General features: G+C 37.9%; 1 protein-coding gene across 1 annotated transcript in view; it reads left to right on the top strand.

Moving 5' to 3' along the window:
- Positions 1–544: 544 nt before the first annotated feature.
- camk1a (calcium/calmodulin-dependent protein kinase Ia) overlaps positions 545–12,814 on the top strand; it is a 20,595-nt gene continuing 8,325 nt past the window's right edge. The window contains exons 1-4 of the mRNA XM_008408744.2: positions 545–939; positions 4,304–4,422; positions 11,628–11,759; positions 12,575–12,649. Coding sequence (XP_008406966.1) covers positions 4,337–4,422; positions 11,628–11,759; positions 12,575–12,649 — 293 coding nt within the window. The 5' untranslated portion in view covers positions 545–939; positions 4,304–4,336. The remainder of the gene's footprint in view (positions 940–4,303; positions 4,423–11,627; positions 11,760–12,574; positions 12,650–12,814) is intronic.

Genomic DNA, 12,814 nt, shown 5'->3' with positions numbered 1-12,814 from the left:
ATCTTTACCACAGAAGCCAGTAATTGCACTTTTAAACTACTAAATATGTAAACATAATATATTTTGACAGTATTTTGCCATTGACATTCCCGTGTTTGTTTGTTAGTCCAGGACATTTACTTTCCAAAATACCAAAAATAACGAAAAAAGTTAAAATTCTGTTCGACCAATTGTCACTTATTGAAGTTTTTATTATTAATTGTGTTTATTTCTGATTTATTATAGTCCTCCACATATTCCAGTTAAACATGCTGTCAACCAACTTCTTTTTTTTTTTCTTTTTTTTTTTTTTACAATAATCTGTCATTTTCTTTTACTGGCGTCTTCCAACAGACGTTTTGCCTGTCCACACCTTTTACACAAAGTTATCTTTGACAGTTTGCCCAGGCTTTTCTAACTTAGAGAAACGAGTGGGAGTGTCTGAATCAGTTAAAAAAAAGAAAAATAGGCGTTACCTTAAGATTGGGGTTTACATTCTGTTTAATCGAGAGAAATACATTTATTCTGGAATATGCTCTTCTTCTGAAAAAAAAAAGATTTTCTCTGCTCAGTGGCTACTGCTGATTTTGCTGCTGCTGTTTGATGCATTATTCACAGTGACACGCTGTGCCTGTTTTGAAATCCCCCTATAAAAACTGTGCAGAACCTACACACTCTGCACAAGCAGCTGTCTAAGAAAAGAAAGAAAGAATGAGAGAAAGAGAGAAAGAAAGCACCTCCCATATTAAGAGAAGGTGTCTCGACGACCAGAAACTAAATTTCGCAGATCCGTGTTGTTGAGAGAACAGTTAGTGATTTTATGGTACACTACGTCCGTAGACGTCTGGATTTCTTGACGTCAAAAGAAGTCTGAGCGCATCCAGCGCTGCGCACAAGCTCAGCAACCACATCTCTCCCAGAGGAAAGCAGGACACCGCACAGCTACAGATCGCCATTTAGGTACGTTCCTTTCCAGCTGCGGATTTATTCAAACGCACTATCCGGTTTTTAATGTACTTTCCTTTTTGCGTAAAACAAAGCGCATTTGGTGCGCTTCCATGTCCGCAGCCTCCTGATCTAACCTAAAGATGCTGCTTACATTTGACTGCCATACCCTTGGACGCTGCAGTATGCAGGCTGCACACCCACACCGCCTAATCTTTCTATTTAAAAGAGGGTTATTTCATGATTACCATCCTAAAATAATAGATAGACTTGAGTATTGGTCACGGCACCTGCGAACGGTTTCATTGCATGCAAACTCCCTCACCTACATGTCATTCACGCCCTGCAGGCTTAATGCAGAACAGGTTGGTAAATGTTACTCAGAGGAATTCAGTTTCCACTTGACAAGGGCTCCTAGAATGCATATCGCTGTACGAATTGTTTCCTCATATTTGGATTGTTTTTTTCCCCCTCAGGCAAGGGGAACTGTTTGAAGCTTTAGATGTTAAATATAGCCCAGGTCCTCCAGCTTGTGTCCGCCTCTACTGACCATGCGTTTGTTTTTGCGACGGTATACGGTCCGTTTCGTGCAGCCTGCTCCTCTATTGGCCATGCTTGAAACGCTATTATTAGTTGCTATTTATTGATGACAGCGGAATGTCAGCAGAAAGATCTGCAGTTGTGCCACTTTGAGGCGTTAATAATTGAGAATCGAGCGCTTTTTTCTTTTTTTTACTGGCGTGTCTTCATTATCCCAAAATGTTAACCTTTAGCTTTTTCCTCTAATTTAGGCAAATAACAAAGAAAGAATCACATGCCTAATATGTAGCGTTCTTATCCAAAATTCTGCAAAGAAAGCATTCGATAATGATAATAAATCTAAACGATAAATAGGTTAGGTATCCTAAAGGCTCTTTCTAGCTGCTTGATTTGTTTGGTATGCAAAGGATTCAGTTTTGCAAGTTTAAGATCCCTAAGCATATACATCATTTTAGGGATACATTTACTTCATTCTTTTACATTTTTTCTCTCTGCATTTGATACAAGGACACATATTCATATGTTTTGGTTTCAGACAACATATTAAAAAAAAACCTTTAAACATCCTAAAATTGAAATGACATTACAATATAAGGAGGGAAGATTTATCCTATGGAACAGCAGATGAACAGCTTATTGCTGTAGTCGACAATAATATAGAAATCTGATGGTTATGTGAACCTATACCTTTATACCACATGGCTCATTAACTTGTGCTCTATTCTGTCAAAAAGCAGCACAAAGACTTTAAAATTGTATGTCAGTTGTGCCATGTCTTCTGCTGCTTTATTTTTATGTCCTTTCATTAAAGAAATAATCTTCCTGTGTGGTGCACGGTGTAGGCACCATAAGAAAACATATCTGTATGATACTCCTGAAGAACTACACTAACAACACAATCTGATTTGTAAATTCTTTTCTTTTTTGTAAGAAAACTGGACTGCATTTGATACCCGTAGTTCAAAATCAATAACATTAGTCAGACTCTAATTGTCCTCTAACCAGTCTTTTGTATGCACATTGAGGTTTATTAAACTCTTGGAACATTTTTGGGTATGGTGGTGGTGGAGGCTTCAGTCCTCTATGTGGTCATCACAGGTTCAAGTCCTGGCCGTTTGACCTTTGCTGCATGTCTTCCCTCACTCTCACAACCCAGTTTGCTGTCCACTCTGTCAAATAAAGGCAGCTAGAGCCAACATTTTTTTTAAAAATCCAAACCTCTTTGGACATTTTCACGCTGGAATAGTCCAGGGAACTCACTTCAATTAGTTGTCATATGCCAAAACATGTCACGCCTTCATTTGGTTTGGTACAGTTTCATACTGCACTTTTTAAAATCAGACAAAACCAACTGTACTACACCATGCTGTTACATGCAGAGCTCTTCTTTGGGACACTAACATAAGAAGCTGCCCATAATGGGCAGTATAGGAAATCTCTTTCTCTTCTGTGGTTGGTTTGCTAGACAGTCTGTTTGCTGTCTCACTAAACCACACAATGATTCACTTATTAGTGAACCACAATTTTATTGTGGTTCACACTATTGTGGTTCATCTCTCATGTAATCTGCATGACAGATAAGTTGTCTTAAATGTCCAATTGAAAAAGACTTATATATTAAAAAAAATAGTGCTAGTGGCAATGCAATGCTTTATTGTCATCAAGCCAAACTTATATTAACATTAACATATTTTTGTATATAGGGTGAGATCTATGCAGTAGATATAGACGTAGATACCAACATAGACAAGTGTCAGGTCAGAGACTAGGAAGATTTGAAAGTTGCTTTGCTAAAAAGGTGAAAAGGTAATGTGCATAGGGCGTCCCCTTCTTCCATTTTATCATATATATTTTTTAAAGGTTTTGTTGGCTCTAGTGGCCTTTGAAAGTAGTTTGACAAGAAAGAGGGTTATGAGAGAGGGGGAAGACATGCAGCAAATGTCACCAGGCCAGGAATTGAACCTGCGACCACTGGCATGAGGACTAAGGCCTCAATACATGGGTTGGGTTTTGCCCCTGCACCACCACAGCACCCTGTATTTTATCATATTTATAGTCTAACTGCTATCCAGTATCCAACTATTCTTGTTCTTCCATCCAATAGCAAGAGGTTAACCTACAAATCTCTGCTGCAGCCCTTCACTTACTGACAAAACAACCTCTTTAAACTTAAAGTTCACAACAGTTTTAACACTCACAAATGCAGACATTTGAAGGAGCCTGCGCACAACACCACCAATACTACATGAGAAAATTACAGTTATTAAAGAAGAGAAAAAACATAAGCACAACTAAATCTTTTGCATTTTGTTCTGTGTATTACCTCACTGTCTATCTCCTGCTTTGGTCACGACATCCGCCTTGTTAGTCACCATGACGTCTTGAAGCTGCTGCCTCTCAAACAAAATCTGTCCTCGTTTCTGCTCCACCGTCACTGGACAAAATGCTGAATAAAGCGTCCTTCTATGAGCTCACATTGAAATAGAATAGAATACATGTTGTCCTGGATGTTGGAGTTCAGATTAAAAAAAAAGATGTCTCACTTGATTTGTGTGCGTTCTAGTCGCAAAGAGGAACATTGGTGAGGTTTTCTACTTTTGAGGGGTAAAAATACTTCCAGTAAAGGATGCCAAAAATGACGTTTTTCTCTCCATGTGATTCAAACAAGCTCCAGAGGAACATTTTCAAACATTGCGTGTGTCTCACTAAGATTTTTACTTTTAAGCATTTAAAAACTGTAAGCACATTTAGCATGTGCCTCTCACTGTAATCGTGATCCGCTCCTATGTGTTGCTGCTTAAAACTTGACTGTACGCAATCTGTTCTTTCTGACCTTTAGCTTTAGTGTGGCGAATCCAATCAGCGTTGTAGGATGCCTCTTGGAGAGGATGGAAACGGATGGAAGAAGAAGACATCAGACATCAAAGAACATTATGACTTCAAAGAAGTGCTGGGAACGTAAGTAATGTAGCAGTTAAATTCAGTTTTTTTTAACACAACCTGCCAAATGAGCATCTTTTGATCTCAGTAGTTTAAAGGGGTAATAATATATATATTGAGCTGAGTGCACATGTATTCGTCCATCCGTTTAAACAGGTGCAAATCTACAGATGAACAGACTTTGGACCAGTGTATCTGCTGTCTAGAGAGAAAATAATGCTTTCAAAATGCGACACCGGTATTATTTATCTCCGGTGCACTCTTTCTACAGAGGCCTCTGCAGAAGGAGATTTGCTCAAAGCATTTCCAAAACTAATCCTAAACAATCTTCACCACTGGATACCAAAATAAGTGCATATTCAACACGTACAAAGGCTCGCAGATGAAGGAACAAAGAGAATGTTTTCGTCCCATCAATCCTTGCTCTGTGGGCTGTAGGAGTCGAGCCGGGACACTGGAGATTTTGGGTCAAATATCTCTTGTTCTTGGCCGTGGCTTAGAGCCGACTTTGCTGTTTCCCATATAAACCCACACATCACTCCTTCCACTCCCACCAACTGTTTTCCTTCCTTGAAGTACAGTTAACTTTTATAGTTTGGTTAGTGTAAAAAAAAAAAAAAAAGTGCCATAAGCTCAGAATGTGAAAGTTTTGGATTTAGACTTCATTGCAGTTGTGAATGGGCCAGAGTTGATGCTTTGGGGAATTCAGTCCTCAGGTTTGCAGGCATTTAAAGCCACCTGACTTCGGTGAGTTGCTGCACATAAATCTCAAATCAAGTGAAGAAGAAAGAACATTTGGTTCTCAAAGCAGGATTATTTATTTTTATTTTTTATTTTTGCAAATAAGTCTGAAGAGTTTGGCAAGAATTTGTATTGACAGAATAATTTCTGCCACAATGTTCTTTTGTGTATATTTCTATTAATTTCTCACATTTAGAAGCAGATTTTTTTTTTGGTCCATTATTCTTTGCCAAATAGCTCACGCTCAGCCAATTTGGATGGAGAGTGTCTCTGAAAATCTATTTTCACGTCTTGCCACAAATTTTAAGCTTCCAGACTTTTCAGACTGGGTTGTTCTACCATGCTCTGATCAAAACCAGTTTATGCTGCTCTGGTTGTGTTTGTTTATGATTATTATCCTGCTGGAAGATACATTTCTACCCTTGTCTGATTTTTTTAGTTTTTTATTTATTTTTTTTGCAGCTTTTGACATTTTTTCTTCCAGCATTCCTCTGTATTTAGCTCCTTCAACTCTGATCAGCTTCTCTCTACCTGCTGAAGAAAAGCATTCCCACAGCATGACGTTGCCACTACATATGAGCCACTATGTGTTCTTGTCAAGTCCAGAATGATGTACACATGGATTTGTTTTTTTTCACATTTGATTTCATCTGATCCAAGCACCTTCTTCCACATTTTTGCTCATTGTTTGTGTTTTAGCCATGCTTTTGCAAAAACAGCATTTACTTTTTTTTTTTTTTAAAGAGCTGTAAATCTTTCAGCTATGGAGTTAAAGAATTGTACTTTACAACAGACATTTTGAGTTTCCTGGAAAGAGAAGTCGAGTTTTACTTTTATTACAGTCTGATTTGCGCCCAAAGCTCAGGGAGACGCTAAAGGAAATCACTATTCATTGTTAAAACTGGGCTTTGTTTGCAGTGACATATCAGTTTATGAAGTCTAAAACAATATATTCTGTAGATTTTACAACACACAGCAGAACAGAGTCTGTAAATCTGTTTTACGCCTTCTTTGCTTTTTTCAAGAGTCAGGGGGAATCGGATGCATCTGCGTTCCATCTTACTCTAAAGAGCCGACTGAATATGATGGATCGATGCAAAAAGTCTTTAGGGTAATCAAGACCAATGGATGACATTAATGAAACTGCTGCCATTAACCCTGACAAATATTTCAGATACATAATCTACTGCTGAACTTTACTTTCCGCTGCTTTTACTCTGACCCTGGTTAGATTATTTTATTGCTACTGAGTCTGAATTTTGAATTTCAAATGATACTTTGATTTATTCATCCCAATTTTTTTTTTTCAAGAATTGCTATATTAATCACAAATCAGTGGCATAAAGTAAGTAAAGTTAAGAGCTGGGCTCTGATTTTCTATGTCTGTCCAAGAGGGACAGGACTGAGCCCAGATGGTCAGGGAACAACTCCCCACTCTCAGTCTGTGTTCAGGTGACCCCAGCGCATGCCCACCTGTCATGACATGATGCCGCCATATGTGGTGAGACCGTTTTTTTCTCTCATTTTGGAATCACACCTGCTTCCCCCGGAGAGGCTGGACAGCACTGGACATTAATTCCCGCAAAACACTGGTCCAGCTCCAGGAAAGTGAAACAGCAGTGATTCAAATTAAACTGTTATTCCCAACGCTGAAAGAGCACAGCAGATAATACTTAACCGCATCCACGTGTTAGATGTGGATATTCACAGTTTAACTTTAACAAACTCGAAAGTTGAGAATTTCTGTTGATTTCTTCAACAAATATCTGACAAAAACTAATTTAAATGTCTGTAATTTAAACGAGGACCTAAACAGTTATATAACAAGATCTAATATGTGATTTGCTGGGATGCCTTGTTTTCTTATTTTAAAAGGAAAAATATAATAGAGGGGAAAAACAAGCTACAGTAATATTTTTTCCTCCTGTCGCTGTAGATGGACCTGACTCAGAGCAGAATTAAACGCATAGATGGAAAGCTCCTTATGCTCAGAGAAAAGATTACAGAGGAGCTTTATCCAGGAATTCAGTGTGTGGAGTTAATTGATTTATGTTGAAATATTATTTTCAGATCCGGCTAATCCCCACAGTTCTACCTCTGTTTGGAATCCACTTTAGGACAAACTGTCCTCATCAGAGGGTTAGCAGATGGGAGAGAAATTTCCCATTTTCATCAGTTATGTTAGTCTCAGAGTAGAGACATTTTTTTTTCCAATTGTGTTTGTTCTTCTAATGGACAGTTTTTCTGTGAACATTAAAATGTATTCAAACTTAAATAAATGAATCCCCAATTCAGTGAACCTAAATTTGAGGCAGAGACGCTCAGTCTTGCACAAATTTTCACAAAGGGTTTATTTATCCTTTGTAAAATGTTGCTCTTTTTATTCCTGTTTTTGTTTGTTTTGTTTCGGTAATGCTAAAAAGAAAGCACAACTTCTGCCAACTTAATCTAGAAATGAGCTGGTCTCCAGCATGTTTTACAATTAATTCTAATCTCCATTTAGCAAACTACACAGATTCAAACATATCATTACTTCTGATGTAGTAAAATGGTGAAATGGAAAAGTACTTTTAATTTTTTATAGTTAATTTAAAAATTACAGCTACATCATGAACAAATGATATGACTGACAGAGACTAATTTACAGTTGAACCCAGATCCTGCGTAAAGCGGAAAAAACTAAACCTTTCCTGTTTTAGGATTAACAAAATAACACCTTATTGCTTAAACAGGAGAATAATGAGGGAAATCATCTTACTTCTTCCCTCTGAGTCAGAAATTTACATACACTAAGAGAACAAGCTTAGCGCTACACAAGTAAAAACGATTTACTGAAACTGAGTACTTATTGCTGTATCATTTTTTTTGAATCACTACACAAACTGAAATATTACCACATTATTGATACTATTTCCAGGTGGATTACATAATGCAGGAGAAATGTAGTGATGAACTCAATTAACCTTGAAAATGTGATATACATTTAATAATATTTAGAGTAGCTGTGCTTGTGCTAAATAAATCAAACTAGTTTTCCAAAGACCTGCAGGAAGAAAACAGATTCTGTGTCCCTTTGAGGAACAATTTTGCACCAAACGCAGAATAAAAAAAACAAAAAAACAAAGGCCCTTGTGAATATGTTGGTTGAAGTTTTTGATATGCATGCTTTAAGCTGAATTTCACAAACCAAAAGGTGAAATTAGTGGTTGTGTTCATCTTTTGCTCACAGAAGTCTGTGCTTTTGATGTAGACAAATTGCGTTTGGTCTCCTTTGGAGTGATTTGGCTGTAATTTTCCATGTGCTGTTGGATTGAAAACAAATAACTTTGTCCCTGCTGATCATTTTGATATTTTAAGATGGGTGATGGAGCCAAAATGAAAAGCATAATAATTGATACAGTCATCAACATCGTTTGTGTTTGTGTTTGTGTTTGTGTTCATTTAATAGAATTAAACCACCCCTTTGGGAAGTCTTGAAGACACAGCTCAGACCTCGAACACTGAGACATTCATAGCAAATTGAGAATGTGTGAATCAATATTTGCCCATATATGCAGCAGGGATTACAGTGTCTTCACCAACTTGCATGTGTGTGCCTGTTTGTGGGTGTGCGTGAGCGTGAGAGTGTGTCAGACAGGGACCCATGCTGTGCTGCATGTGTTCATGGTGTGCTGATGGCTGTGGGACCACGATGGTGTCTGTCTGTCTGTCTGTCTGTCTGTCTGTCTGTCTGTCTGTCTGTCTGTCTGTCTGTCTGTCTGTCTGTCTGTCTGTCTGTCTGTCCATAATTACTTATATTTTATTATCTGTTTGTAATTAGCTATATCTTATTGTCTATCTATAATTAGTTATATTAGTTAATACAGTCAATATTGCCAGTGGACATTGCATGAGATGCTTAAAAGAAGTTTCCAAAACTCAAAAATCTCATCACAGGACCTAAAGTCAGTTGTTGTTGAAGTGGATATAAATATTAATTTCTGTACAATCAGAAAAGGACAGAAGAAAAGAACGTGTTTATCTCTCTGTAAACACGATAAGATGCAATTTCCTGACGTTTTTTTTTTCTTTTCTTGTCAGGATGCGAGTCCTAACTTTTTCTTCAGAACAATCACGCTATTTTTGATTATTAAGAAAAAGCATTACTTTTTGGTATTTATTTGTAATTATTGTGTTAATTTCTAGAGATAAAAAAAAAAACAAATTAAAAATCTAAATGTGAGCTTTTTTTTATAAACTAAGCTGAGTATTTATAGCTGTGTTATATATTTTTAAAACGACTACACTAACTAAACATGTTGCTCTTAGCACAAAATGCTACTGTTTCCAGGTAGATTGCATAATAACGCACAAATGTGGTCATAAACCAATCAACCATGAATACATGATGTATAATATTTAGAGTAACTGTGCTTGTTCTTCTAAATAAACCAAACTAGTTTTAGTAGCAGTATCATTCTCTGAAATCCTTGAGAGAGTCAAAAAAGCCTGACACTAAATCAGGAAGTATACACACATACACACGTATCTTCTGTTGCCATTAGACACTGTGTAATTAAGCATCCACTTGCTCGTTTCTCCTTGGAGACATAGTAGGTGTGGGCTCTCAGCGGATTTGTGAAAGAGAAATGCAAAGGAGGAGAGGAAGCTACTGTCGCTGCTGCTCTCTGCTAATGAGATTTTGTGAAGAGTTAATGTGCACTTCGTACAGTAACGCCTGACAGTCATAAAAATAGATAAATGGGTGGTTTGTGCTTCAGTCAGGCCTTGTGGATTTAAATATTTCAATAATGCAGTTAAACCATGGTAGGGCAAAAACTAATTTAATGCCAGTAACAAATTCTTGCCCTTACTTTAACTCCATGTTAAAAAGAATAAATAATTATAAATAAAAGTTTTGCATGACTCACTGGTCTCAGAGACTCATAGCTAATTCATCTGTCAGCTTGGCAGTTTCTGTAACCATGATTGTAAATGTCATAGAACAGCTTTGACGTGGCATTTTCCTCAGAAATCTAGTTAAAGGGGAACAAAAATGGATGGTTTAAACTAAGTTAAAGCTTTTTCGCAGATTAAGATTGCTTGGTCATACATTAAACAAAATAAAAAATTTGTGATCAGAGCTAAAACAATTAGCGTAGCAAAGCAGCATACACCAGTTCTCTCTAGAGGAATAGCACAAAATTCCTGCAAATTATTTTGAGCGGTAGGATAGCCAAAATGTTTAACTGAAAGCATACAGTTTAAAAGGCAATGCAAGAAAATGTGCATAAATTTCTGTGAACCTCAGAATTTACAAAGTGTGACTGGGAAATTTTCTCTCTCGTTGTTGTGGCATTTAGCAACAGACTCAATTTTGGTAACCCTAACGGACCAACAAAAGAAAAGAGTGACTTACGATCAGACAGCAGGAAAAAAAAGTTACGTGTCTTTTCTTACAGTGAATAGAAATATCAAGTTTCAGACTCTTCTGTTCTTTCCTGTATTTTCCATTCAACTTCCTTAACAAAAACTTTTTAACCGGCAGATAATTGAGGTTTAGAGTTCTGGTCTCTCTGATGAATCCGTGGCTAAAGATGCTGCAGACATAAACGCATTAAGACGCTTTTATGGGTCGATGAGAACTGGAGCCTTATGTGATTTTGTTGAGGGGATTATTTTAGGACGGTTTAAAAATGAAACTGGAGACGAGTGTGAAAAGCGGCCCCTCTCTTGACAGCTTTAGACTTTTGCTGTTTTCATGATTATAACGGAGCAAAGCGGGAATTCCTTCTATGGCGCCAGATGGGAACAGAGATCCACATCAGAGAGAGACGCCTGGAATCAAACAAGAAGCTGAACATGAATATTGGAGTTTGTTGGTTTCTGACGTTGAGAAGGCTGCAGATTGATTTGACAAAAAATATATTACAAAAAAAAAAAAGTCTCTATTTTGATGCATCCCCTTAAAAACTTAGAAGAACAGGTTCTTGAGCGGTGATCTATTATGCGCTGTTTCGCACATGGATCGGATCCCCGTGGTTACTTACAATGTTCAGGCATTTAGGCCTCCCCCTGAGCCTCCACCCACGCTCCAGTGGGTAGACTGTGTAAATACACACAATTCTCCCTCTCATCATTACCAGACCATAATCCATAATGCAGTCTGGTCTCCCTCAGATGCAACTCCACTACATTTACGCTATCTATTATTGAATGGATTAAAAATAGTTTCATTTCTTAACAGCAGCTGCATTTTTTGTTTTCCTTCCTACAAATGTGCTTCAACTCTGGAGCCTTTGCTCCAGCCCCTTCCAAATCACTTAGTGATGTCACCACTTTGAATTTTTCATCTGCACGCAAACACTAGCATACACACACAAAAAAATGGAAGATATGAAATTGTTGGGGAAAACCAGGTTTTACAAGCAGAAAAAATGAGAAAAAACAAATTTTTCCCACACTCTATTAAATGTATATTTATTTGTGATGATGCGTTGCAGGGGGGCTTTCTCCGAGGTGGTTCTCGCAGAGGAGAAGAGGACTCAGAGGCTAGTGGCCATCAAGTGCATCCCTAAGAAAGCCCTGGAAGGAAAAGAGAACAACATTGAAAACGAGATCGCTGTTCTGCACAGGTGAGGCACCTGCCTTGCATCCGCTGGGGGCCCAGGAATTAGTCAGTGCAGCACATGCACGTGTAGATCCAGTATAGGGGTCAGCAGAAAAGATGACTGAATGTATAGTGTCAGTAGAAACAGTAGGATTGTGCACCGGAAATGTCAGGAGTAAAGAAGATAGGCCTATTTTTAGTGTCCCTGTTTCTAGGGCAACAGCACACAGAGGCGGAGATGGTGTGGAGTTCCCCGCAGCAGTGCACTGAAGAAAGAGAAAGAGACACGGAGAGGGTGGGAGTGGTGGGAGGTGTGGTGGGAGGTGTGTGCGGGAGGCTTTGATAGAAGAAGAGTATGGGAGAGCAGGGAGTGCGGAGTTTTGGAAATATTTAAAGTAATAAAGTAACTGGACTCCCAGTGAAAGATGTGAAACAGTCTGTTAATAGTTAGACTGTTTTTAGCCATTTTTGTTGAAATGGTGTTAGCTCATACACTCTCAACTCGACTCTGCTGGCCACTTTGTACCGATCAACCCCCCTCTAGGAATGAGATGAGATTAGCATTTATTGTTTGTTTTTTTTTGCTAAAATTCTACATCATTTCTTTGTTAGTGTTTCAAGCTGTTGTTCTGAATGTCAACCCTCCTTAACTTCTGTCATTTTTCAGTGAACGGGTTTATTTTGAACTTATGTGTTTTCTGTGTAATGTCCAGTTTTGCTTTCTATAAAAATGAGAGAGCAGACTTTTCTTCATGTGATCTGCTCATCACAGATACCATCTGTTGACCAACTTGTGATGTGGCTTGTTTCAGTAAGATTTCTGTCATATATCTTCCCTAGAATCAAGCACCCAAACATTGTCTCACTGGAGGACATCTTTGAGAGTATGTCTCATCTATATCTTGTCATGCAACTGTGAGTAGCCCTTCTTTCTTTTCCATCTATCTATGGTCCAAATCAAAGATTATCCATAATTTCTCTGCAGATGACTGGATGACTGTAGAAGCAATTAAAATCAAACTTTGTCCTACTACTTGATCGAGAAATACCCATAAAAAAAAAACAAAAAAACTATATATA

Source organism: Poecilia reticulata, linkage group LG5, assembly GCF_000633615.1.
Source record: "Poecilia reticulata strain Guanapo linkage group LG5, Guppy_female_1.0+MT, whole genome shotgun sequence".
Lineage (NCBI taxonomy): Eukaryota > Metazoa > Chordata > Actinopteri > Cyprinodontiformes > Poeciliidae > Poecilia > Poecilia reticulata.
This window is presented reverse-complemented; position numbering and strand designations above follow the sequence as displayed.